We start from the raw sequence: 25,816 nt of genomic DNA, 5'->3' as shown, positions 1-25,816 counted from the left end.
AATGTCTTAAATATGTTTTGAATTTGAAGTAACTTGATCAAATTTGAAATCAATTGTCTTAAATAACTTGTTCAAATTTGAAATCAAATGTATTAAATAACTACTTGTTCAAATTTGAAATCAAAAATATGTTCTGAATTTGAAATAACTTGTTCAAATTTGAAATCAAAATGTCTTAAATAACTTGTTCAAATTTCAAATAAAATGTCTTAAATATGTTCTTAATTTGAAGTAACTTGATCAAATTTGAAATCAATTGTCTTAAATAACTTGTTCAAATTTCAAATCAAATGTCTTAAATATGTTCTGAATTTCAAAATAACTTTATCAAATTTCATGGAAAAAAATTAGCCCACCCAGTCAACACAGCTTTTCAGGTTCGGGCCGAGCCCGACGAACCAGGGAGCTGCCTACTACCTACTAGGGCAGGTTTGACCGGGCCCACAGGGCTTTGACCGAGCCCACCAAGTTTTGGAACGACAACTGGGCCCTCCAAGAAGAGAGGACAACCGGGCCCGACGGCCAGGAAGAGGGGACGGGAACTGATTCGGAAGTGAGAGTGCAGGTGGAGAAGGCTATTTATGCTGGTCAGATTCTCTGTAAACTAGCGAGGTGGGACTAAAACTCCCAACCCACTTCACGAAAGCTTGCTCTGAGGAGCACTAGTGACGGCGAAAACGCACGAACCGCCACTAGCATGGAGCACTAGTGGCGGTGAAACGCAGCAAACCGCCACTAGTGCTAGCGCAAAAATTCCCCTCGCTCTGAAGAGCACTAGTGGCGGTGACTACGCAGAGAACCGCCACTAGTACGAAGCAGTAGTGGCGGTGCTCGCAATGAAACCGGCCAATGGTATGATACGTAGGAGCATTGCAGACCCTAAGTTTGTGTACCGCATATCAGTGGCTGTTCTCACGACAGAAACCGCCACTAGTGATGAATTTCCAATAAGGTATTAAATTCATAATATATTCTCTGGATTTTAAATAAATACACCACCAGTTCTTTTATGTGTATAACAAGATTGTTTATTCCCAATAAACTTTTGAACCATAAATTCAAATGTTATATACCCTAATTTCTATGATTAAGTGTCATTATGTGTGGCTTCTGTGCTATAAAAATTCTATAAAACTCTTTTTTTCTCAAAACATTGTCAAATTTGGTGTGGACACTTCCCTATTGCTATAGAACACTCATAAAAAAAATTCAAGTTCAAACAAAAAAACATGTCACATTTGGTTCATGGGGTTGGATGATTTCTAAGAGATCTACCTAGATGGTTCCAAAATGAAGAAGTAATGTGAAAAAAAATGAAGAACCAAGGTGCATCCTTTTGAATTTTTGGACCAAAATTTATATGTAAGATTGTTTATTGATAGAAACATTCCTTGAAAAAATTTAGATCATTTTGAGCAAAATTCAATTTTTTAGCAATTAATAACTTGAATATGAACAACATAATCATATAAATGGTTGATGATATTTCTGTATTTAGGTTTCAAACTTTGCATGGGACATGATATTACTAGTTTAAAATCAAAAGGACAGGTGTTTTAATTTTTGGATGTACACAGAATTTAATATGAATTTAAAACTTGATTCAAAAATTAATATCAGTGGCGGTTTTGCAGTCAAACCGCCACTCGTGCTAGATGCAGGAGCACTGGTGCAGCACCAGTGGACGGTTTTGCAAATAGACGGCCACCAGTGCTCGCTCCAGTGCTATAGGCACTGAGGAGCACTGGTGGCGGTTGGTGGCACAAACCGGCCACTAGTGCTAGATCCAGGAGCACTGGTGCAGCACCGGTGGCCGGTTTTGCATATAGACCGCCACCCGTGCTCGCTCCGGCGCTATAGGCTCTCAGATGCACTGGTGGCGGTCCGAAGCATAAACCAGCCACTCGTGTCCAGCACTAGTGGCTGTTTTGCTTGGTGAACCGCCACTAGTCCCCCACCCACCGTTCCACTCCGGCCCCTCCTCTTCCCCTTCTCCTCCCCAACCCGCCGCCACCGCCGCTGCTACCATGGTGCGCACTCGCGGAACCGGCCGTCGCCGTGGCTTCTCCACGGCGTCGGCCACGGCGAACCTTCCGCCCCGCGATGAGCCGACGGAGGAGGCGGCGCCGCCCCGCCGCCCGGCGGATTCGGGCTCGCCAGATTTCGTGGACGAGGTCCGAAATCCGGCGGCCAAGCCCCCCCGCCACCCCCCCCCCCCCCCCGCGACGACACACCGCCGGGGTCCCCGGCCGCCAGCGACGAGGTAAGTTCTAGGGTTAGGATTTATTTTTTTAAGTTTACTGTTGTAGGGTTTAGTGTTTACTGTTCTAAGGTTAGGAATTTTTTTGTGTGAATATGAGATTGTTGGACAAATTTGAGACAAGAATTAGGATCGGAGTATAATGTCATATAATGAATTCTAGGGTTTGTTGTTCTAGGGTTATATATTAATAGAGTAATTTGTGGTCAAAGCATTGGTCAAAGGAAAGCTAATACGTCCCATATTGTTGGTCATATTAATAGAGTAATTTGTGGTCAAAGCATTGGTCAAAGGAAATCTAATACAATTGAATATGCATTTTGTGGCATATGCATGATGTGGGCCCGGCCATCGTGCCGAGGCCGTTGAAATTTAGGGGGCCGGCCATCGCGCCGAGGGGGTATATGTGGGTGGGTAATTTTTATACAGGTATCATTGTCGGGTAGACCAATTCGCTAGCTTTATTTCACGGGTGATGCCGAATTTTTCCAAATTTACAGTACGGGTCATGTCGATTTTTTAAATTTTTTAAAGTAATCCATGTAAGGGCACTGTATAGGGAGCTCAGGGTCGCGATGGAGAAAACCCTGATGACTCACCTCAGGGTTCTTCGTCGTCGGGCACACCAATAGACCATAGCCAAGACGACGAGCCTGAACACGGCGGCGGTGATCCTTCGGGCTTCAACACAGGCTTTGAGGCTACCACGTCGCAGGCAACTTCTAAGAAGAAGAAGAAGGTGCCGTGTGGGTCTAACAAGCCGACGAAGGAGAAATTCATCGTCCCCAAGTCTGGCGACGTGGGGAAACCCAAATCACCAAAGACACTTGCGATGCAATCGTTCGCGAGTTCACGAACATCAACCAAAGATGGACCGAGGTGCCGCAGAGCGTAAAGGAAGATTGTTACGCCAAGGCATGGGAGAGGTTCGAGGTGCCTGATCCCACGCTCCGTGAAGAAGTATTCGGATCGATGAAGACCACAATGCGTAGGGGTCAGAGCAATTGGGGTACCAAGGCCAGAAATTTTTTGAACGAAGATTAGGAGACGGTGATTCATAACAAATGGCCGAAGATCAAAGAGGAGTAATAGGAGGAGTTCAAGGAGAAGGAAAAGGATCCAAATTTCAAAGCAACCCAAGAGTGGTACGCGGCGCTACGTGCCAAGAGGAAATTTAACCACCGCATTGGCAGTTGTGGTATCGAGGGAAAGAAGCCGGTGTGGGAGAAGGAGGACGCCGAGCTTGCGGCAAGAGGGATAGTCCCTCCTATCCCAACAATGCTCCGTCATGACCGGTCCACCACCTTTGTGCGGAGTACCATGACAAAAGAACAGTGGGTGGGCCTGAAGCCTATCCGTGATGACCAGAAAGTTTTAATCGTAAGGCCTCAACTGCCACTTCTTTTTCAGTTTAGCTTCTGACACACTCACTTATAAATTGGCACCGACTTTGTCTTATTTCAGGACAAGGTCGCCGAGTTCGGGTTGGAAGGCTCCCACGGCGAGCTCCGTGCAAAGTGGGATTCACCACTAAGGTATGCTCTAGGAAGAAATGAGCACGGGGGCCATATTCGAGCCTTAGGAACCGGGGCCCTTCGCCGCAAAGTCTTTCCTCAAGAGAAAGAAGCCCGGAGCCGTAAAAGAAAGGCCGAGAAGCACGAAGAAATAATAGAGGTGGCGAAAAGGGTGGCGAGGGAGGAGTTTTTCGCTTGCTTGAAAAAAGCAAGGGACTTCGGCCAGACTATGGAGGAGTTCGTTGCTACATATGATGGCCACCAGGGCGCGACACCGAGGCCTATTACTCCGCATAATCATCAGTCGACTCCCAATCCTTCGCTGCCACCGTATAAGAGCAGTGCTGGCTCCGGCACCGAACTCCCGAGTGACCCTGATGGCCCATCCGATGACATCCCGGTAAGCTCCTTACTGGTACCATAGTATATATATACTCAATTACGTCATTCTTCACACCATAACACTAACGTACGTATGTTAATTTGTTTGTCACGCACAGAAGAGTATTAAGTGCCGGATATTGATGCCATACACCGGGAATCCGTTAGGCGCGCGTGGTCTGTTGATGCCAAGAATGTCGGTCGTGCACAACACGCCCATGGCCCCGGATCATGTCAGGGTGCAGGTGGACTCCGTGCTCTCGGAATTTGACAAGACGTCGGTCCCTTATCCTCCAGAGGAGGAATCAGTGACTCTAGGGCAATGCCGGGGCACGTACATCCAGTGGCCCAGGAGGTTGGTTGCCCTCGCTACCCAACCTTCTCCCTCTCCGTCGTGTCCCGGAGCGTCTCCACCGGCTTCCGCTCGACGACTTCCCTCTCCATCGCCCCTTGGCCCAACCCCCAATAAGCCGGCACGTCCGGATTCACCAACGTCGGGGCAAGGAGGCTTTGATTTCGAACCAGCACAAGACTGCAGCGATGATGACGCTGCATCAGCTCATGCCACGCTGCCTAATCCGTCGCCGCCCCACCGTAAAGACAGCCAACCCTCACAACGACCATGACCTGCACCCGTGCCACGGAAATCTATGGCGGGCACGATGGAGTACGCGTCTGGCAAGCAGGTCTCCTAGACCTTCAAGGATCAAGAGGAGGCCGAGTTTTTGAAACGCCGGCGCACCAATAAGAGGGGGTCCAAAATCAGCAAGAGATCCAGTGACTCGAAGAGTAAAGAGTTGGACTCAACGGGCAAGCAACCCAGCAATCCACCAATAATCGAAGGGAATTGGGAAAACCGGCCACATATGTTGAATATTAACGCCCCCCCCCCCCCTGTAGCTGGTGATTTAGTCGACGGAGCCTACTTCGTGGCCAGGGAATTCGATAAAGTACTGATGTTCTACCCTGGACAACCGATAGTCAGCCTTAAGGACCTAAGGAGCCTGCCGCGAGAGATGCAAGAGATACATGGCTACTACATGGCATCATTAGCTAATTCTGCACAACATGGTAAATAGATGAATGTGAAGGTGCCAGAGTATTATGGCTTCTACGATGCCGAAACGGGGGACCTGCAGACAAAGGAATTTACCTTCGGCGTGAACTTCCTTGACTTGTTTCACGTCTTCAACCAGAAGTGCTTAGACAACAACATGTTAAGACTCTGGTGTGTATACTTCACAAGGGAGTCCTTCCGCCTAAAAGAACCACACGTTGCCATCGCAGATCCTCTCCTGTTCAACAAAGCAACCATCGGTCTAGAAGAATGGAAACTGGGTTCGAGAGAGAAGGCAATTTCATACCTAGCTAAGTTCTTCGCAATGCACAAGCAACGCCGTTATGTTCTTACACTCTACCATTTAGAGTAAGTTGTTCTCGCGACCATTGCTTTCTTTCTCGTTCCACTAAGTTGTTCTCTTTTCGGTTATAAATGTGTGTTCTTTTTGTAAACAGCGAACATTGGGTGGTGGTGGCCTTCTCTTTCGAAGAAGCGTCGGTGACGTATCTTGATCCACTCCGACGGAAGAAAGGCTATAAGCCGCGCGACTTCAAAGCCGTCGGAACACTCTTCGAAGAGGCGTGAAAAAAGGCGGTGACTGGCTATGAGGTGCCAAGCTACGGCAGAAAGAAAATGACCTATCACAGAAACTTCGCATGCATACAACAGCCGCAAGGTACGGTCTTCTGTGGATACTACTGCGCGTACATCATCCGCAATTGGGTCACCTGTTTCAAGCCCAAGACGAAGACGACCTACCAGCAGATGGTGGATTACTTCAAGACGGAATCAGAATATGAACACAATCCAGTTGTTCTTGTGTTCGATATTCAGAGGGAGATAGCCACCATTCTCAACAAAGAGGTCCTGAAGGAAAACGGTGATTTTTATGAAGGCGGGGTTGTGCCGATGTATTGAAACTTTGATGTACAATGTTAAATATTGAATATCTATGTTTTTGTAATAAGTTTTGTGAACAGATGCTGTTATCTATCATGGATGCGTGATTTTCTCATATATATTGCTGTTATCTATGATGCTGTTATCTATTGCTGTTACAGGAATGTTCTAATATAAAAAAATATTTTTTAAAAACCGGAAAAGAACAGTGACGGTTCCTATTCACCGCCACTGGTAGAGTATAGTGGCGGTTGCGTCCCACCACCACTGGTGCTACGAAAGCATACCAGTGGCGGTGAGGCATCACGGCCATTGGTATACCACCAGTGGCGGTGCTTCCCACAGCCACCTGTGCACTTTCCGGAGCTCCCTACGGATTACCAGCGGCCGTTTTGCAAACCGCCACCGGTGCTGGCTAGCACCGGTGGCGGGTATCATCACCGCCACCGGTGCTCGTTAGCACCTGTGGCGCAGGCTTAGCGGCGGTCCGGGTTACCGTCACCGGTGTGTAATCCGGACCTTCGCTGCTAACTTTTTCCAGAGCAGTGTATATCTGTGTTGAGAAATATGCCCATCGATCAGATTTAAGGGTGCACAGTGTAAAACGAAATGGTGCTCCGTGTGTAGTACTATCACACCCTGGTTCACAACAAGTAACTAATGGCTCGAGATCAACATTAGAGTGGTATGTACTCTAGCTTGATTGATTAATTGTCACTTGGTAACCATCCTATTTTACTTAATTAGTAGCAAGATCGAGGTCTCTTTGAGACATTTGATAAAATTGGAAATGATGAATTAATACAAAAACAAAAATATAAACTTGTCGGTTAACCTCATCAATGACTGGAAGTTGATAATCTTGTAATTATGATTCATACTAACTAAATCATATATGATCAATGAAGTAAATATTATCAAAAGCTTATTTCAATGCATGAATCAAATATATGTCTTATATCTTGGAACAAAGACAGTAATTCAACAAGGGCAAACAGTTCCTGCGGTACTTATTTCTTTTGGTTGGTGTAAATATTAACTAAAAGTTTATTTTTTAAAGAATCAGAATATTATGCTTTTATATACTTTGGGAGAGAAGAGAGATCAGAGAGAGAGGGAGAGATTACACAAGAACAAAAACAGAGTATAATTTCTTCCGGTTGGTGCCGACGGCGACTACCTCGCACGCATCTTTTTGCACGTACTGTTACGTGTACGTAGCTCGTGCATGAAATTAACGATCGACGCTGTAATTAATAATTAACATACTGATGAGACAGCAGAGACAATGGATAGCAAGATGTGTATGTACCTAACTAATTACATATATATAATGATATGTATCTGCATGAGTTCGATCATTGACCGTCGACAGGCACTCGTACGCACGCTCATGTACTACTCAAAGTGTACGTAGTGCGTACGGTCATATATATTAATCCCTCCCTCTTTTTCATGTAAGATGTTTTTCGCTTTACAGGATTCTGTCAACATCTTATATCTACGACTATAAATAAGTTTTCTTAAATCTACCATGATATATATCTTCATAATTAATATAGTTTGATATTGCACATATTAGAACATGTTTCTATTAAAAAACTTGATCAAACTTGAATAAGTTGGACTTAGAATAAAGTGGAGTATATATATTATACTTCCTCCGTCCTGAATTAACTGACGTGGGAGCATGTAGTAACGTAGGTAGTAGTATACTATTACTGAGGTTTTCTGTCCGCAGGTTGAACTAGAGTTGTCATTGTTTTCTGTCTCGGAGTATATGGTTTTATATTTGATATAGACTTTTGTACGGTTAGCTAGTGTTGTAAAATTTGATCTCTCTCTTCTCATTTCGTGAAAAATCAAATTAAAATGACATATATATGAATAGAATAGCATGCATGCATGCACCAAATCAATTTAAAGGCAGATTGGGGGGGGGGGGGGGGGGCATGCAGGAGCATGCTAGCTGGCTCGATCCTCTTAACTTTCTTCATTCTTGGTTTATTATTATTAATAAATTCACTTTGTATACATCAATCAAATTACACACCAGTGTTGTCATGCCATGGCATGCATGCAATGCAACCACGCATTAAAGCATGCACGCGCATGCACGCACGCAATTAATCTCTTTACAAAAACCCAATTAACACACAAAATGTCTTTACACTCCTCAGTCCACAAACCAAAAAAGGAAAAACAGAAACAAAAAAATTGATCGATCGAGAAAAAACCGCAAAACTCAACACAATAATTTACGCGACGGGGCGCCTTGGTCGATCGGATTGGAGTATCGGACCGATGGAGCCAGAGCCTCGTTATTTCATGTATAGACAGAGAGATCAGAGATCAGGTATATATGTGTAATATGTTTGTGAGCTAGAGAGATTTGTGAGAGAGATATGGTTTTGGATCATGGAGAGGAAGAAGCTAGCAAAAGCATGCATATATGCATGCATATGTGGGTTTTAACTTGGATGAGAGGAAGAAGATGGCGTTAATCAGTTAATTAGGCCCCATAAAAAGGAGGGAGGAGTGATGATCACTTTGCAGGTTGGACGAGGGCGTGGTGGTTAGTTCATCGTGGACGTCATGCCACATCAGCAGCTGCTCGTCGTCCACCCACCGCTCCTCCTCCAGCTCCAGCTCCAGCTCCGGCTCCGGCCGCCGCCGCTGCTGCTGCTGCTTCTGCTCCTCGACGATTTCGTATCTGCAGTGGTCGTCCATGGCCATGGCGCCCATGCCGTCGACGAGGGGAGGCAGCTGCAGGCCGTAGCATCCTCCCTCCGCCATCGCCGCCGTGAAGCTCGAGATGAACGGGTGCTCCTGCGCCGGGGTCGTCGCGAACAACGGCCCGGATGTGTCGAACATGAAGAGCGGGGGCGGTGCCGCCGCCATTGTTGCTCCTCCCGGAGGAGAGCCCTCGTCCCTGCCGCAGCTTACGATGCTCTGCTGGGCCTGGGCCTGGGGGCCCATGAAGGCGTCGAGCTGCAGATGGTGCTGCTCGTCTTCGTCGGCGGTGCAGCTGAACGTCGGGTGCTGCAGCGGCCGGCGGTGGTTGGCGCCGCCAGCGACCGATGACGTCCCCGTGCTGCCGGTGCATGGAGGAGCTGCGATTAGGCTGTTTGGAGGGCTCGCCGTCGTGGGCGAGATCGAAGCCGGCGGCGCCGGCACGTGCTTGCGTATCTTCTTCTTGATCCACGAGTTCCAGTAGTTCTTGATCTCGTTGTCGGTCCGACCCGGCAAGTGGCTGGCAATGTGGGCCCACCTGCAGAGATCCATAAATCAGATCACCAATCAATTAAGCTTATGTCATATGACATTTTTTGTTGGACGAGGGAGTACAATTTTTTTAGGTCAATGCAACCATTTAGCTAGGTGTGTGCCGCACACTTTTTTTTTTGGGTTACTTTGGAAGCAAAACCCTATATACATATAGCTACACTTTGTAGTAAGTACGTATAGGATTTGTCGTTGTTATGGGGGTATAGTCGTGTTCAAGTTTTTAACAGGCAGACAACGACGGCTTGGTACATGCGACGCCATTTGTCGGGTGTGACGTCACGCTGACAGATGCATGACCTAGCTGCAGACAGCAATTAAGCAGTTTGTAGCTAGCCACATATGCATGATCGATCCCGGCCGGCCGGCCGGTAGTACACTTCACATCACCCTTTTTGGTTATGAGATTTCGAATCAGTGTGCTTTTATCATCATCTGTGGGTAAACATTGCTGCTGGCACAATTAGTCAATGCTGTCACCATAATAAAATGAAAACGAATTGAGGTGATGGATCGACCGATCGACAGGATGGATATTAAACCAACTGTGCTGATCATCGAGGAGGAGGGAAATTTAAGCTAGAGATCAGCTGTGTATCATGGGAGGAGGAGTAAAATAATTATTTAAATTTAACAGAACAATTAATTAAATAATTAAGAGCAATATGTATATTAGGATGAATTTAACAACATGCATGCCAATGCAGGAAGGGGGATTAAACAATTAAAGATCGATCGAAGAGAACTAGCTAGGCCTACCTGTTGCCTACAATAGCGTGTAGGCTGATGATGAGCTTCTCCTCCTCCGGCGTGAAGCGGCCTCGCCGGATGTCCGGCCGAAGGTAGTTGATCCACCGCAGCCGGCAGCTCTTCCCACACCGCTGCAACCCTACATTCATTTATGATTTTATTCACATTATTACATTTTCATTTGTAAGCTAGATGATGCGAATTGTATAGACATAAATCAGATCGGATGTCAAAAAGGCGCACTTACCGGCTTTCTCGGGGACCTCGCTCCAGCAGCCGTAGCCATGGGTGGTGATGTACCTGACCAGCTTCTCGTCCTCCTCGGGAGACCACAGCCCCCTCTTCACCTTCTGCTGGTTGCAGCAAGAGTGATGCCCCATGCATGCACTGATCTCTAGCTCTACCTAGATGATGATCACTCACCGACTGTTCAGTGCTAGTTAATCGATCACCACTGCAATGCAATGCAAATGCAGACAAGATAGCTCCCTCTCAGTGATGCAATTTCACCTTGTAGCTAAGTTTGGTGTTACCTATGAACTATATATATATCTCCTTATTGTGCTAGCTAGCTACTAGTAGTAGTTATAAGCAAGCAGATGACATAGCCTGCATATATGGAAGGGAGGAATTGATGAAAGGAAAAGGAAGGATGGTCTATGGAGAGAGCATGCAAATGGCTGGTTAGTGTTTAGCCCCCTTTTTAATATGAGAGCCTCTCCCATTGCCTTGGCCCCTTCCTTCCTCTTCTAGCTCTAGCTAGCTTCTGCCCTCTTCACTCTTCTGCTAAACAATTTATCGAATTATAATTTATTGATATATATGGTTAGTCTCTTCATGCATGCTTTGCTTTGCTTCCTGAGGAATATTCCTCAATAATTAATTCAAGACATGCAAATGTGCAAAGGCATCACCATGACACTTCCCCCCTGTGCAATTTTTTCCTTGCCTTGTGTGATGAGGGGGCCTACCCCTTTTGTTGGTGCTTTCCATCTAACCATACAGCGACATGGCATCGAACCCAAAGAGGCCGGGTTAATTAATCAATTAATTAATGGCTTGCTTACTAATCACTGATCACTAGAGTACTATACAATTGTCTATTGCCACATTAGCTACTATATATAGCTCGAGAGAATGCATTGGCAGATGCAATCATCTTGACAAGTGTGTATATACTAGTAATGGTACATGTGTACGAATCAAGCATGGTATCTTAGCACGACCATAACTAACTAATTAGCACAAATTAATCTACATATACACTGATATGCTATACACACACGCATGAGATATATCATATCATATAAATTAATTAAGATTATTGTCAAGTGGCAGAGATGCTACTAGTATGAATTAAGCATCATGCCTGATGTATATATCATGCATGCATGCATGCATGCATGTCTTGTTTGATCCATGTTGTTGTCAATTGGAAGAAAAATTAAAGCATGTGTGTGTGTGTGGGTGCTGTCTCTTGTTGGTAGTTAGCTAGCAAATGTGAAGTTTGGTACATAGGGCGTGTGTGTGTGTGTGTGTGTGTGTGATCTTGATGTTGGATTCGATCTATCAAAGCCAGACTACTTTTTTTGCCGCTGAAGTGAAACGCCGATGTATACGTCCTGTTGGCATTCGAATTTTATTTGTATGTACGTATGCATCATCGATCTTAGTTGTCATAATGGCTACACAAGACTAATCACATCCATATTTCTTCGATAAAAAGGAGTAGAATCTATTTGTACCCGATCTGGGCTAGTGTCCAAAAATTGACATAAAGCTAGTATCCTATTTAATTTTTTGATCATTTTATACACCCGCTGTTTGTACTATTTTCCGCTTTGTACAACTATATTTGTCTATTTGTGCTCAATCTAGGTCCTATGAGTATTTTTGAGAGATTGAGCCAACAAATGTTGAGAGACTAGAGAAGTCACCACATGCTACTCGTTATTGATGGATAAGTCATCTACCACTGAATGAATATGTAAATCATGTAATAAAATCAGGTAAATGTGAACATCCATATCAAGTTTAGAACTTGAACCTGAGTGGACTGATTCCATCACAAGAAACCACCGTACCATTAGGTCTTCATGGTCATGGTTCAAGACAACTTGAATCGGGTATAAAGTATAAAATAATAAATGGGGTACAAAGTGGAAGAAAAAAATAAAGTTCTATTCTTATCGTGTCACTAAACACTCTTGTTTTGTTTAGATGCAAAGGAAAGCAAAAAAAAATCTAGATGGATTATAAAAATCCTGTGTTTTTCCTTTGAGGCTGAGATGACACAAAATTTCTCATGCACATGTTCCCTTTCCTTCGTTTCTTTGAATCAAATGGATGAATAATGTCACCAAAGCAAAATTTCCTGTTTTTGACTGAAGGAAGAAAGGAAAATATCCCATTACTATGTTTTTCACCATTCTTCCTACGAATCAAAGATGCCCAAATTGTTCTCACGCAGCAGTACTGTAAATTGTAATCAGCATGACAAGTTGAGATCAAGCTACCCCCTTCCTCTCCCTGGGACGAGGGCCCCACATGTCAGCGACACACCCGTTGGCGGCAGCATGCAGCTAGCTGCCAGGACAAGCAGCTACGGCGTGTCGCCGGTCGGAGATGGACATGAATGACGATGGTGCATGTGGACAGCAGAAAGGAGAAGTCCCCTTCAAATCTCCTCCTTCCAACCATAGACCTCATATCAAAGTACTGTATATATACGATCTCGACCGCTCGATCGATGGGTTCATCTCCCCAGCAGTTCCAATCGATCCACCCGTTGCAGCCAAAAGCAAGATTGTCCCCCATACGATATCTCACTGATTGACGCACAGTGATCCCTCTCTCACTGCTGGCCGGCCAATTCCTTTCAACTATTTTACTTTCCTAATTTAATTAATTTCTGACTTACTAACTTTTTTTTTGCTTTGATTATGCGTCGTGTGCTCAATCGTTCTTGGATCAATATACCTTGAGCTGTAGAGGCAGTAGGTGGCACTGTTGAGGAATTATTGATCAAAGCGATTAATTAATTGATTGATCTTGTACTGATAGAGTCTGACAGAGCATGCATAATGCACTTTCTGATCTGTTCTGCTCCGACGAACAATGTTTAATTGGTTGTGCAATGCAACTGAACTAATTTTCTGGCACCCTGTCAGCCTTGATTTGCACCGGGTTTTACAGGTAAATAAAGAACCGATCGCCAATCGAAATGCAATGCCTCAGACTGAAAATTTGCGGGAAACAGCTTTGTTCAAATCAGAGATCTCTGCTCGAGCTAACTGAAAGAGAAGAAGAATTTCACCCAGTCCTAAGCAAACTCCACAGGATCTTAATCCATCTCTGTCTGATAAGAAACATAAGACGTCTCCTCCTAATTGCCATTGTCCAAAGCAAAACAACCGCATGAGCTTTCTTCTTTTGCCTAGCTCTTGCTGCCTAGCTAGCTAGATCATCATAGTTAAGCTCTTGTTTGTGTCATACTAATCGCTAAATCATTTGACCAAATGTTCTGAAAAAAGTTCAGATACACACCACCAATTGATCCAAGACTTAGTATACGATGAAGTAGTATTCACTCATCTTGATTCATCATAAAATGAAAATAGAAGAAGATATATTCAGAAAATGCAGGACAGAGACAGACCCAGCTACATTTTGCATTGTCATGGAAAATCTTGATCTCTTTTTTTTTCTTCTGAAACTATGGAAATCTTGATCTTAACAGTTAACAGGAAGCAGAAGATGATATGTTGGGGTCCAAAAAAAAGGCAATCTTTGGTCCCCTTCTGCTGGTCCTTTTTCTCATTTGTTCATCCCTCTCCCTCTCTCTCAATCATGTACCTCCGACGTCGTCGCCACTGGCCCATCTCCGACGCCGGTCACCGTCGCAGTCCCCAGCCCCGGCGCTGTCCACGGTACGCGCGACGCTTCATCGCAGTTCCTTGCTCGTCACTGTGCATCCAGGCCCACAGCATTAATTCGGTATAACTTGTCTCTGAATTTATTCTCAGAATCCTTGTCTGAAATCTTGAGGAGAATATGTATAATGATTATCAATAGAAATAATCCCCTGCAGATTCATTCAACGTAGATTGATGTAGGTATCACCCATAACTAAATCTCCAAGAACCAATGAGAGCAATTAATTGGGCTGAAGAAGAAACAAAGTGCAGGTAGATACATCATGCTCCATCTACATCTACATCCGTAGGCAACTAACTGAAAGGCAAGTAGTACATGGAGCTTTACGAGTTCATGGAAGTTACACATCAGTGCTGTGTCTCTGAATCTATGAAGTCTCCGAACTGTTTTTTAACAGATTTATTTATGCCTCTGTTTGAAACCAATAAATGGAAGGGAAAGAGTTTTCCAACAGAAAAAATATATCTGTTTGGATCACGGTAACTGCACACAGATCGGTTAATTTCGACTTTTCGAGTAGGCACAGTGGAAAATTGCGCTAGGGTTTTAAATTTGGGGTGAGATGTAGATGTTGTTAGTTAACTTGAGGTGGTAGTCTGAATTTGGCCTATTGCTACTGCATGATGAATGCATGTGGTCTGTCATAAGAAAGAAGCTAGATTGTAGTTTTCTCGGTCGTTATTTGAGAAAATAGTTAATTAATTACTCCTGGATGGATTTGTTGTTCTCTTGGTGGTTATTTGAGAACTCAGTTAATTACTTCGATGGGTTTGTGGCATCTTGTTAAAATTTTGTCCAATATGTGACAAAAAGGGGTTCATACCTGATCAGTTGGGTGAAGCATCAGTTTTAGTTCAACCAGGTTGTTCTCTAACAAATCGAAGAATGAGAGAGAGAGAAAGATGAAGTAGGAACAAAGCAAATTTTATTGTCTATATAATAGGATCTACTGGCAATTAGTTAAAAGGCCAGAAAATTGATGAGAAGGGCCCTTCACCAGAAAGACAGGCAATGGCAGCATGTGGTCAAAAACCTTTTGATTTTTTTCTGTCTCCAACACATTTTTGTTTTTTGAATATGTGGGTTGCACACGTGACAGATAAGCTAGCTTCATGGTCTGATCAATTGGTGCATGGATTTTCAGAGGAAGCTAGAAACAACTGGCCAACATGTTCAGTTGTTGCTTTCAAATAAAAAAAATTGGGTGTCATCTTGCATTAGCGGCTTAATATTACTGTTCTTCTTTTGCAAGCTATCTCCAACTACATATCATTACTTTCAGGTTACTCTGTGACCTACATCAAGTAAGTTACCTCCTCTGCATTCTGTTTTAGATGTCGTTAACTTTAGGATGCCCGCAGTCAACCTTCTGAAAACTTCTCGCGAATATACAACAAAGCTATTTAGATTTTATTTTCAAATGTAAATAGCACAATTATATTTCATCGAAATCACTTCCATTTTTGTCCTCAACATTTTAGGATGTGATGAACTTAGTCTGCCTAGTTGCCAGTGGTTCAGTGCTTCTACAAAGGGAAAGATCAGTGGCACGACGAGGACCAACATAGTGTTCATGGGTATGTGTGTGTTAACAGGTCAATGTCGCAAAGTACAGCTACTAGCGTGTAATTATTATTACTTATGTTAGTTATTGATGCGCCAATAACGTTTTTCTACGGCACAGGACTAGCTAGAGAGCCATGGATGTATGACTGATTTGATGGTTGAGGCTAATTACTCACCATCTCTGATGTGAGAAGCTCAAGCTCTCACCTCTCTTTCTGCTTCCATTTTTGCTTAGATGGATAGCAATCCAGCCATGGTGAAATGAGTGGCGAAATGAGTAAACAGACTTTACCTTCGTTCTGGTTGAGTCCAACTCCGTAAAGTAGAGCCTGAGATGAAACCTCATTCTCACACATTAAGGGATCACATTGAACAGATTAGTTCATCATACATTTTTTTCAGAGTAAATCAAATTTTTAGAAATTGGTATCTCTGTTTCCATGATACTCCTTCCGATCCATAATAAGTGTCTTTGACTTAGTACATCTTTATAATAAATTTGTACTAAGTCAAAGACACTTATTATGGATCGGAGGGAGTATATGAAATGGATTCTAGGCGCTGTGGGAAGATTGGACCGCCTAAATGCGGCTTCCACATGGATCTATAATAATTTTGTATGAAATAGTTTAATTTCCGCGAGAATTGGAAAACACTTGATCCCTGAAGCACTAAAGCACCGACACCTGAATACATGGCCTTAATAGTATATAGTGCGAGCAGCCTCAGTTTTAAAAAATTGCCACTAATTTCTAATACTTACCTTGAGCGGCACAATTAGCGGACTGAACTAAAGGGGATTATGGTTAATTAGGCCCATCAGAGTGTTTGATTTAGGGGGACCACTGTAGCAATCAGGGACCTTTTTGTCAAAGCAGATTGCGAAATGATTAGCACATAGCTTGAGGAAGGAGCAACACCCTAAGCACTATTGAGGCCGAGGGGCCTACAGGGATATAGCCAGTAGCCAATGTTTCCTTAGAAAAGATATTGCAAGGAACTAAATTAATTTGAGCTGCTGGATCCTTTGGTCATACACTGTGCTTAGTGCTCTGTCTCAATGGTTGGTTAGGCTAAGCTAGTCCAGAATGGTTAAGATGTCACCCTTTCTTGTAGTGCAGTCCTCACTCCTCCTCCTTTGCTTGGTCCCATTTGGCACCATTGGGGCTCTCCTTGCAGCTTCCCCTTAGGGCAATGTGGCCATGTGGCCCTCCACTGCTAGCTAGGACACTACCAATCAATCACTCAATTCATACATAAAAATTTAATTTCTTATTAGAGACTCTATTCTATTTTTCTTAAAAAAGGGTAAATAAGAGTTCTGCCTCATTTCATTTACAAAGAAATGTGAGAAAATAAACTATGATCCAAAATAACGTAGAGGCCTCTTGGTCAGTTTACGTCGATGAAATGTAGCGGTTAACTTATTCTTTCGTTCACCGTTTCCGAGCATAAATAAACTCCATATGCCAATCTCAACGATCTCATCGTCATGAAAGATCAGCATCTTACTGGGGCTTCATTAATCAATGAATTGCCTATCACACACAGAAAGGCAGACACTGCTGATAGATGCTTATAGCGACTGGTGACAACTGTGCAAGGGGCACATGGATTCCTGTAGCTGCTAGCATAGATGAAGGAGCTTTGCTGATCCCCTAAGCTGCAAGCAAGGATTTTTAAGTGATAGGTGTTAAGTGGGGCTTCACATCATTCACAATTAACACTGACGGCATCCATGTACATGTCCACACTGACAATTGACAAATCAAGGTTAATAATTACTACATGCCAACATATACCATCCATGTCAAATAACAGCATTGGTTCTCGTGGGTATGAGCATGTACAACACGACACAGCTTCTTCTGCAAATGATCTTGACTGTTAAGCCCAGCTAAACAGTGTGGATATATACTTTTTTCAAGCTTTTTATCAAGAAAGTTGAGAGACACACACTGTGTACCAAAAAGGCAGGGTCCTGGAAAGCCATCTTTCATATGAACGAGGGCCTTCGGCCTTCGCTGTGCATGTACGATGGTAGAGACTACTGCTGTCTCAGACCGGCTTTCGCATCAGCAAAGACAAATCAAGGAACAAATTGTACAATGCGTTGTCTCTAACTTGTCTTTCGACAATAACCGTTATGCAAATCACAAACTTTCTTGACAAAAGGGAGTTCTGCCCCAATTTCACTAGTGACACCAAGGAGTTGCAAAAGAAAAGAAACTGAGTCGAAGAACCCGGATGTCATTAGCGAAACCAAGGAGGATGTTCGACATGGATATGGTCCAAGATAAAAACTTCACAGTTTTTTGAAATTTCACATGACAAATCTAATAGTCTTATCTTCATTTGACAATCTCAGTAATGCCTATCTTCTACAACAATATATAGTCAAAGTTTGAGAAAAACCAACTGCACTATTTATAGAAAAACAATCTATTTTAGAATACTGGCAGTACTATTTTTTTAACCGTACTGTTATTATTATTTGCATCAGGCATTTATTTCATTTCCCTTTAAGCTATGTGCAGAGCTCAAATAGAAAGGGCTGTTTTTCTTTTCTTTCTTTTTTTGAGGGGAAAAGGGCCTTTTTTCTTTTCCTCGAGTCTTGAGAAACAGAAAGGGGCTTAAGATCCGGCCGCGGTAGCACAAGCATCAACAACGTCCAGCCAGAGCCGAGCGGAGCGGAGCCCAGTCCAGCCCAGCCGCATCACGGCCCAGCCCGAACGGCCCCTTCCACAGATGGGCCCGAGATCGCACGAATCTCGAGGCACACCCACCCGCCCGCCTCCCCGCAGTCGTCATCGTTCCCTGCCCTGCGAAAACTTAACTCCGCCGTCTCTCCTCTCCTCCTCGTCGCTTCTTATCTAGGGTTTTCGGCGCCTCCTCCCTCCGGAAGCTTCTAGATACTTCCAGCCGTCGTCGTCGCCGTCAGAGGAACTCCGGCCGCAGCAGCCATGGCGTCCACCAAGGTCCAGCGTATCATGACCCAGCCCATCGTACGCTTCCACTATCCCATCCTTCTCCTCTCATATGCTCTCTGTTTTTTCGTTTCGTATATTTTCCTAACGTTTTGGTGCCCCTGTTTCCTTGTTGGTTGCGATGGCCGGCGAACCCCTTCCTTGGTTGGTGCGCGACGGCAGAATCTCATCTTCCGGTTCCTCCAGAGCGTAAGTGTCGATTGGGGGATTTTTTTCTTCTAATCAATTAGTTTTCTTTGATGGTTTGGCTTGAACTGATAGTAGTTCTAATTTTGTGGTGCAGAAAGCGCGCATCCAGATCTGGCTGTTCGAGCAGAAGGACCTCCGGATTGAGGGTCGTATCATCGTGAGTTGCTCCACCGATTGCTTAGATTTGCAAAATTTAGTCTTAGCCATCACCTCTCCCTGCGTATGACTGTATGATAGCTGTGTTTACCATGTAGAATTTGAATGAAAATCATCTTAGCTGAGCACCTGAACCCCCCCTAAATAACCGAAACAAGGATACATTGTTTTTTATACTTGTAAACAATAAGAGAAACACTGCTTTAGTTAGCACATCACATCTCTGAGTCTGTTTTTGTTTAAACCCAACATTGCAGATGCATTGATGTTTCTCTAAAAAATCGGTAAATATATTTGAAAATTCCACATGCCCAGTAAGTTATTAATGCAAGCGAAAAGGCATGACATGCACACTTGAAGGGTCTGAAATGTAAGCTTGCCAGCTGCCCTTAGACATGTCAATTATCACCTTAGGATCTCTTCAAAATGGTACTGCTTATGTATAGCATTTAGGAATAGACTTGCTTTTCTTAGTTCTATGACAACAAAAGTCTTGATGGCTGAAACTCTGAGAGCGTGCGCCTGTTTTCTCTGAATAGCTTGCTATTATGTCAGGGTTTAAACCTGTTTCTCTTGTGTGGTCTTACTGACATAATATAGTATCAAGCATTTCTTTTCCAGTGTAGGCCATGTATGAAGTTTGTAAAACCAAAACTAATCTGAATTCTGAGCTTTAGAATCATGGCATAGTTATCCAGGTTTTTTGTTCCCCTCATGAAACCAACGATATTTAAGAATATTATTAATGATAATTAAGAATATTATCAATTTTTACATTGAGAACATGACCATAATATCTGATTAGATACTGTAATCTAGAAGATGCTTTCCGGGTGTGTAACTTTAGGGTTCATGGATTTTTTTTTTCAGTATGGAAGCTCGGGGGTGTAGATTTATTGTAATTTGATTGCAATCGAGACTAGGAAAGAGAGGGTTGGTGATGAACACTAACCACAAGTGTGCCCACTCCATCTCTGATACTACAATTTTTCTAAACTGGAAATAACTTTGCTTTAAGTTGAGGACTTTTCCTTTGTAACTAACTGTTGGCCAAATGTTTATGATTTTCTGTGAACTCTCAATTGGGTCTTCATGTCTTTTATGATTGGACCACCCTAGACCTGAACTGTTATGACTTCATATAGATTTCCTCTTTTTGCTAGCTAGTATTATTTGTATGGTCATGTTTTCAATGGTGTCTGGACATCTAAGTAAAGCTCCAGGACCCTAAAATGCCCTTAAATAGCATTCTATTAGTTCTTCACCCTTCACGTTTTCTAGAGCTAAAGCATAGGTTGCTGCCTAGTGCATTAGGCTAACCTTGTGTTTTGTTGTTTTTGCCGTGGCATGGTTTACTGATACGTGATAAAGACCGTGTTAAGTTTTGAATTTGGGAACTGGTTACCATGTGGTGCGGTTATGTTGCTCATGTTATGTGTGCATTTCTTGCCAAGTTTGAATTGCATTGTCAAAATATTTATACAAAAAAATAGGTTTAGAATTTGCCCTGAAGATCTTTGTTAGCTAATAATGATCACAAGTTTTATACTATTGTGTCTGTACTTTTTTCTGCCATATGCCTCAATCCTCATTGGTTTCTTAAACTTTTGCTTTTGAGCCTTCTGAAGAAACAAAATATTACTTTTGCTTACTGTTGGAAAATATTTGACACTGGTGCTTTTCTTGGTTTTCCATTAATCATTTGTGTGAAATGAAATTGGCACGTGGTTTTTACTGATGCGATGTGCTAAGAAATTATTTGCCAGTGCAGTGTGGGTATAATGGATTATACATGTTTGTATGTTACTAAGTACGAATTTGTTTTTCTAGAAGAGATGGCGTTTTGTAATTTGATGACATTGTATTGTTTGAGGGAGCACGATTTACTTTGAATGCTTTGTGTACGTAGTGCATACATGCTTTATTTGGCTCCTATCGAGTAATGCCTGAGCTTTTACACTGGCTGTGTGCTCTGCAGGGGTTTGATGAGTACATGAACTTAGTTCTTGAGGATGCTGAGGAAATCAACGTTAAGAAGAACACCAGGAAATCATTGGGTTAGTACATCTGCAACAAGACTTCATCATGAGCAGTAGGAATAACATTATTCCATAAGCTCTTTCTAATACTTCTGTTGGATTTTTTTTGGCAGGAAGGATACTCTTGAAAGGTGACAACATAACTCTGATGATGAACACGTAAGTGAAAGAATCATTAACCATTTCCCCCATATTCTGGTCTTGTAATCGCAAGTGACAACACCTCTAAATTTTCAATCCCAACTATTTTGCAGTGGCAAGTGAAGCTTCTTCCCATAGGATGGCTGGCATTCTGGTGCTTTACGTTGAGCATTCCTTTGATAACTTGCTCCATCCAGGCTGGAATGCAATATGTAGCTCGTCATTGTGGGTCACTGAGGATATGTAACGGCTATGAGCTACCTATGAACTCAGTAGTACATTCTGCGATTTGAGATTTTGTGCATGTTGTTGGGATAATGTGGTGCGCACATGTGTGTAAGATTAACATGAACAGACTGCCGTGCTGACTTGTTAGTTGTTGGCTCTCAGTTCTAACCGCCATCTGTTTCTGCACACACTCATCATTGATCATCTGAGGAGTCATTTCTCTTGCAGCAAAGGATCAGCCTTGCCTCAGCCATCTGATCTGACCCAAGTCATGATCCTAAGGGGTATGATGTTTGAACCCACAAAGGCCTCAACATTTTTCTTGTATGTTATGACATTGTTGAAGCATTATCGTTTCAAGACTCCATAATAAGTACAACATCTAGATCATGCATCCGCAACAAACAACCTACGCGTTTTTGTAGCATGTTGAAACAACATTCATAGCATCAAAAGTTTCAGATTGACTAACCTCTCACCGTCAACAACGGAGGCACCAGCCTTCACCCTTAAGGATCGTCAGCCACGAATCCGACTTAGATCCGGATCGGGCTAGCCTAGCTCCATCCACCCTTGTGCACCATCTTCCTGACCTCATTGATGGGTGAAAGTGAAACTGTCGAACTCTGACTCGAGCTTCACTGTGGAGCCCATGGATGCAAGCTCTGCTGTGGAGGGCTGGAGGCCAAGCTTATGAGCTCCAAGATATTCATCTTTTGGGGGATGAAGGGTGATGAACCCGACGGCCATAGGCACAGATCTCTGCAGGACTTGACGAGGCAGCGTGCGTTGGCTTTGTAGTCGATGCCCGGCTCCCTCCGGTGGCGGAGGAGCCGCTGGACCCGGCCATCTTCTTGGAACAAGCACATGAACTCCACGAGATTCTCGTCGCTGATGAGGAAATGGAAGGCGGTCCTGTTGTGATGTATAACATCCTCGAGTTTGGACCTCGTGAGCAAAAGAGGAGAGACCCAAGAGATGTAGATGGACGGGAAAGAGATTGTAAGGAGCAGGGGAGGGAAAAGAGGGCTCCAATCGTTTCCCAATTAATCACTGAAACTCTTATTAGATGTGAAGTTACTCCTGAATCAACAAGTTTATCATTCTTGACATGTTGTATTGCAAAGTGCTACGATTGATCTCAAATTTGGAGATATATGTATCAGTTGCAACTGCACAAGTTTACCAAACTGTACTCCTAAACACTTGCAAGTCCCATGTTCATCATTAGACAGTCACATAAGAACGGAAACATCAATTGCAAATGCTAGTTTATAAACTTGGCTGGCTGGGTGGGAGTGTTTGCCTGTGAAGATCGTTGATGAATCAAAAGAAGAACCACCTGTTCTTGGACTTGTTCTTGCTCATCATCTCCTTCCTCTTCTTCTCCATCTCCAGTTCCAGCCTCTCCTCTTCCTCCTCTTCCTCACTACTACTGACGCTGCTTTTGTCGTCCTCTTGCTCCTCCTCCTTCCCCTCGGTGCGGCCGTCGCCAGTGGTGGCGCCGCCGGTGCCGGCAGTGGCGACGTCGAGCCGCGCGGCATCCATGGCCCACCGCATCACCTTCTCCACCTCGTCTTCCGATTCCCCATCTCCCAGATCCTCCAGCCAAACCCTCTCCGGGCCAACCGCCGCCGGCGCGCCCTTCAGCGCCGCGAACCGCGCCTCTGCCTCGTCCATGCCGGCGGCGGGCTGCTTCGCCGGCACGGGCGGGCGGGTCTTGAGCGCTTCGAAGCGGCGGGCGAGGTCGTCGTCGAGGGCACCGGGCGCGGAGTCGAGAGGAGGGGGAAGGTTCGAGGCGGTGGAGGAGGAGACGAGATGGGAATTGGCCTGGAGCTTGAGCAGCACGGCGTCCTGCGCCGCCCGCAGCAGCGCCTCCACCTCCGCCTCCTCCCCCGCCGGCTTCCGCCCGCCGCTCATCGTCGATTCGGAGTTCCGTCTCCCCGTGGAGATATCGCTTTCCTCGCCTCTTCCTCCACTGCGTATAATACCATAGTCGTCGAATCGGCCCATGTAACCCCAGACCGGCCCGGCCCGGTCCAAGCCCATCAAATACTGATTAACCGTTGATTAATTATCTGGATTAATCGCACTTATATATTTCTCCCTCTTTAAACATTCGTCATTTCGCTATCACAAAAATAACTTCTCCACCTTTAAGCCTCGCAATGGCGGAACCCTAAGCAATCAATCCTTCCCGACCTCGCACAGCACTCGCGGATGGACCAGCCGCCGTCGGACCCGGGCGGCTGCCTGGAGGTCCGCCTCTTCTACGTGCGCCTCTGCCCCCACGGCGCCGCCGCCGCCCCGCCCCGACTCGCGCTGGCCCTCCACCCGGCCGGCGCCGAGGCCTCTCCGTCCTCCTCCCTCCCTCTCCGCCTCGACCGCCGCGACCCGGCCACCGGCGAGGCCACCTACGTCTCCACTGCCGCCGTGCGCCTCCCCCCGCCCACCGCCGCCTTCGAGGTCGCCGACCATAGCGGCGCCGCGCTCCTCCGGGGCTCCCTTCGGCGGTGCCCCGACGCCAAGGCTGGCTCCCCCGCCGCCTGGGCGATCGACTGCGCCCCCGCTGCCGGAGCGGTCGCCGCAGCCTCTGTCTTCGAGGTCTACGTTGCCGGGTGCTGCGCCGGCGAGCCCGCCGTCCTCACACGCGCCCTGCGGCTCGCCACCCCTGAAGAGTCTGCTGGCGTGTTGGTTCGCCGACGATCAGCGACTTCGATGGTGAGCTGATCAAAATTCGACGACATTAGCTGTTTCATCTTACTGATTAGGACGACCTACACGGCTACAGAGGAAGTAGCTTTGATACAGGAACAATTGTAGCAACAACAAAGGCATACTTTGATGGTCTCTACATGTGTGGACTTCTCTTCCAATTCGTGTGTTATGGATGGAGTAGTGGTTTGGTTTAGAATTTTGGTGCATATTATGAAGTCTATGAATGATTTGTTTCTGCATTGGCTAATATAGTCTGTGATTTGTTTCTGCCTTGGCTAATATGGTCTGTGATTTGTTTCTGCTAATATAGGATTATATATTGGATATTATGAGTTAGAAAGAGCATATCAAGTGGCATATTGTATAATCTTGCCGTGTGCACACTTGACACTTTAGTCCTTCAAAATTAGATCAAGATGGTGTTATTATATTATGAGATTGGCTAATGTTGCGACCAGGACGGCATTCACTTTGCTACCATGCTCAAATCATAAGGTTTTGGAACTTGGTATCAAGAATTACATTCTTAGTTTAGGTCCACTTCCCAGTCACTCTTCATATGTATGTTCTTCATAGCATTTCCTCCCATGATTCATGCCAGGTAATTGATAAGCTGGTACAAGAGATCTGTCATATGTCCTAGGTGCCATGGTTTTGTGGTTCTTCTTGTTGTTTCAGATAATCAGACTTCTTTATTGCAATTTAAGGTTACAAGACACTGAGAAATTATGGCGAATTGTTCCGACATTTGCTCTCCTGTCTATTACTGGTGTTGTCTTTGACTTTTTGCTTTGGCACTTTTACGCTTCCTTCAGTTGAAACAATATGCTTCGGACGAGTCCCAGTTTGTTTTTTATTGAACGCCTAAATTCCTGTTAATTATTCATATATGGATCTGCTTGACAGGCTACGGGTGATGAAGACGACAATGACATGAACATCGGAACCAGGTCATACCCTGAAGGCTGGTACTCCGAGGATGATGACGGGCAACTTACATGGTTCAATGCTGGTGTCAGAGTTGGCGTCGGGATTGGCCTGGGAGTCTGTGTTGGCGTTGGCATAGGTGTTGGGCTTCTCATGAGCTCCTACCAAGCAACGACCAGGACCTTGAAGAGACGGTTCTTCTGACTCCCTCGCGACAAAGGCATATACACCCGGCCTCAGACCCCAAGTATAGAGACGATCAGTTGTTAAATGTTTGTTAGTGTACCGCTGTATAGTTGTTGGATTCGTTCTTCTTGTTGCTGCCCTTGTGGAGTTTTTGACTTCTGTACATCATCGTCACTCTCGCCTCTCTCTGTAAACTGTTGTGAAGGTTTCCCCTGGAATTGTGAAAAATGGCAAAATTGGCATGTTAGGAGCTTCACTGCAACCTTTTTGTATATACACTTGAGAATTGGGCAATAATGTGTATATACAGATGCAACAACCTTTTTTTCTGTTAGCCAGCACTGTTAGAGGTATGGTTTTATTTCAGACACTAACTATATGTGTGAGTTATAAATCGCCAGGTAAACAAATATTCTTTGTCCATTTTTGGAACATTTGACATGTTTGTAAGCACACATGGACTTTGGACATAAAGTTTGAACCGGCGGTGAACTGATCTTATTTCCTTATTTATTAGTATGAAATTGGGCAAAATCATATCCTCATATGCCATTGAAAAAAAAATTGATTTTACACCTTCAACTTCCAACTCG

At 44.5% G+C, this 25,816-nt stretch overlaps 4 protein-coding genes across 4 annotated transcripts; 2 read left to right on the top strand and 2 right to left on the bottom strand.

The window, feature by feature from the left end:
• Positions 1 to 8,098: 8,098 nt before the first annotated feature.
• Positions 8,099 to 10,933, bottom strand: LOC100836777 (myb-related protein Zm38). The gene is made up of 3 exons (XM_014900156.2): positions 10,398 to 10,933; positions 10,160 to 10,289; positions 8,099 to 9,386 (listed from the first exon to the last, which is right to left on the bottom strand). The coding sequence occupies exons 1-3, from the start codon at positions 10,528 to 10,530 to the stop codon at positions 8,624 to 8,626; spliced, it is 1,026 nt and encodes a 341-aa protein (XP_014755642.1). The 5' UTR covers positions 10,531 to 10,933; the 3' UTR covers positions 8,099 to 8,623.
• A 7,531-nt stretch (positions 10,934 to 18,464) lies between these two features.
• Positions 18,465 to 21,578, top strand: LOC100821943 (small nuclear ribonucleoprotein E). The gene is made up of 6 exons (XM_003573454.4): positions 18,465 to 18,657; positions 18,802 to 18,828; positions 18,923 to 18,985; positions 20,963 to 21,041; positions 21,137 to 21,182; positions 21,278 to 21,578. The coding sequence occupies exons 1-6, from the start codon at positions 18,616 to 18,618 to the stop codon at positions 21,285 to 21,287; spliced, it is 267 nt and encodes an 88-aa protein (XP_003573502.1). The 5' UTR covers positions 18,465 to 18,615; the 3' UTR covers positions 21,288 to 21,578.
• An 891-nt stretch (positions 21,579 to 22,469) lies between these two features.
• Positions 22,470 to 23,441, bottom strand: LOC100836466. Its single transcript, XM_003571444.4, has one exon. It carries the CDS (start codon positions 23,439 to 23,441, stop codon positions 22,719 to 22,721), a length of 723 nt encoding a protein of 240 aa, XP_003571492.2. The 3' UTR covers positions 22,470 to 22,718.
• LOC100822347 (uncharacterized protein At1g01500) lies at positions 23,437 to 25,557 on the top strand. Its single transcript, XM_003573455.4, has 2 exons — positions 23,437 to 24,113; positions 25,017 to 25,557. The coding sequence occupies exons 1-2, from the start codon at positions 23,613 to 23,615 to the stop codon at positions 25,239 to 25,241; spliced, it is 726 nt and encodes a 241-aa protein (XP_003573503.1). The 5' UTR covers positions 23,437 to 23,612; the 3' UTR covers positions 25,242 to 25,557.
• Positions 25,558 to 25,816: the final 259 nt, after the last annotated feature.

Source organism: Brachypodium distachyon, chromosome 3 (genome assembly GCF_000005505.3).
Source record: "Brachypodium distachyon strain Bd21 chromosome 3, Brachypodium_distachyon_v3.0, whole genome shotgun sequence".
Classification (NCBI taxonomy): domain Eukaryota; kingdom Viridiplantae; phylum Streptophyta; class Magnoliopsida; order Poales; family Poaceae; genus Brachypodium; species Brachypodium distachyon.
Note: the sequence above shows the minus strand (reverse complement) of the source record. Positions and strands in the feature narration are given on the sequence as shown.

Coding starts and splice junctions, on each gene's coding strand:
- LOC100836466 (XM_003571444.4), bottom strand. CDS start 23,441: ATGGGCTTGGACCGGGCCGGGCCGGTCTGGGGTTACATGGGCCGATTC.
- LOC100822347 (XM_003573455.4), top strand. CDS start 23,613: ATGGACCAGCCGCCGTCGGACCCGGGCGGCTGCCTGGAGGTCCGCCTC. Junction 24,114..25,016: donor GACGATCAGCGACTTCGATG/GTGAGCTGATCA, acceptor TCTGCTTGACAG/GCTACGGGTGATGAAGACGA.
- LOC100836777 (XM_014900156.2), bottom strand. CDS start 10,530: ATGGGGCATCACTCTTGCTGCAACCAGCAGAAGGTGAAGAGGGGGCTG. Junction 10,290..10,397: donor CGAGGTCCCCGAGAAAGCCG/GTAAGTGCGCCT, acceptor AAATGAATGTAG/GGTTGCAGCGGTGTGGGAAG. Junction 9,387..10,159: donor CACGCTATTGTAGGCAACAG/GTAGGCCTAGCT, acceptor GGATCTCTGCAG/GTGGGCCCACATTGCCAGCC.
- LOC100821943 (XM_003573454.4), top strand. CDS start 18,616: ATGGCGTCCACCAAGGTCCAGCGTATCATGACCCAGCCCATC. Junction 18,829..18,922: donor TCTTCCGGTTCCTCCAGAGC/GTAAGTGTCGAT, acceptor TTTGTGGTGCAG/AAAGCGCGCATCCAGATCTG. Junction 18,986..20,962: donor GGATTGAGGGTCGTATCATC/GTGAGTTGCTCC, acceptor TGTGCTCTGCAG/GGGTTTGATGAGTACATGAA.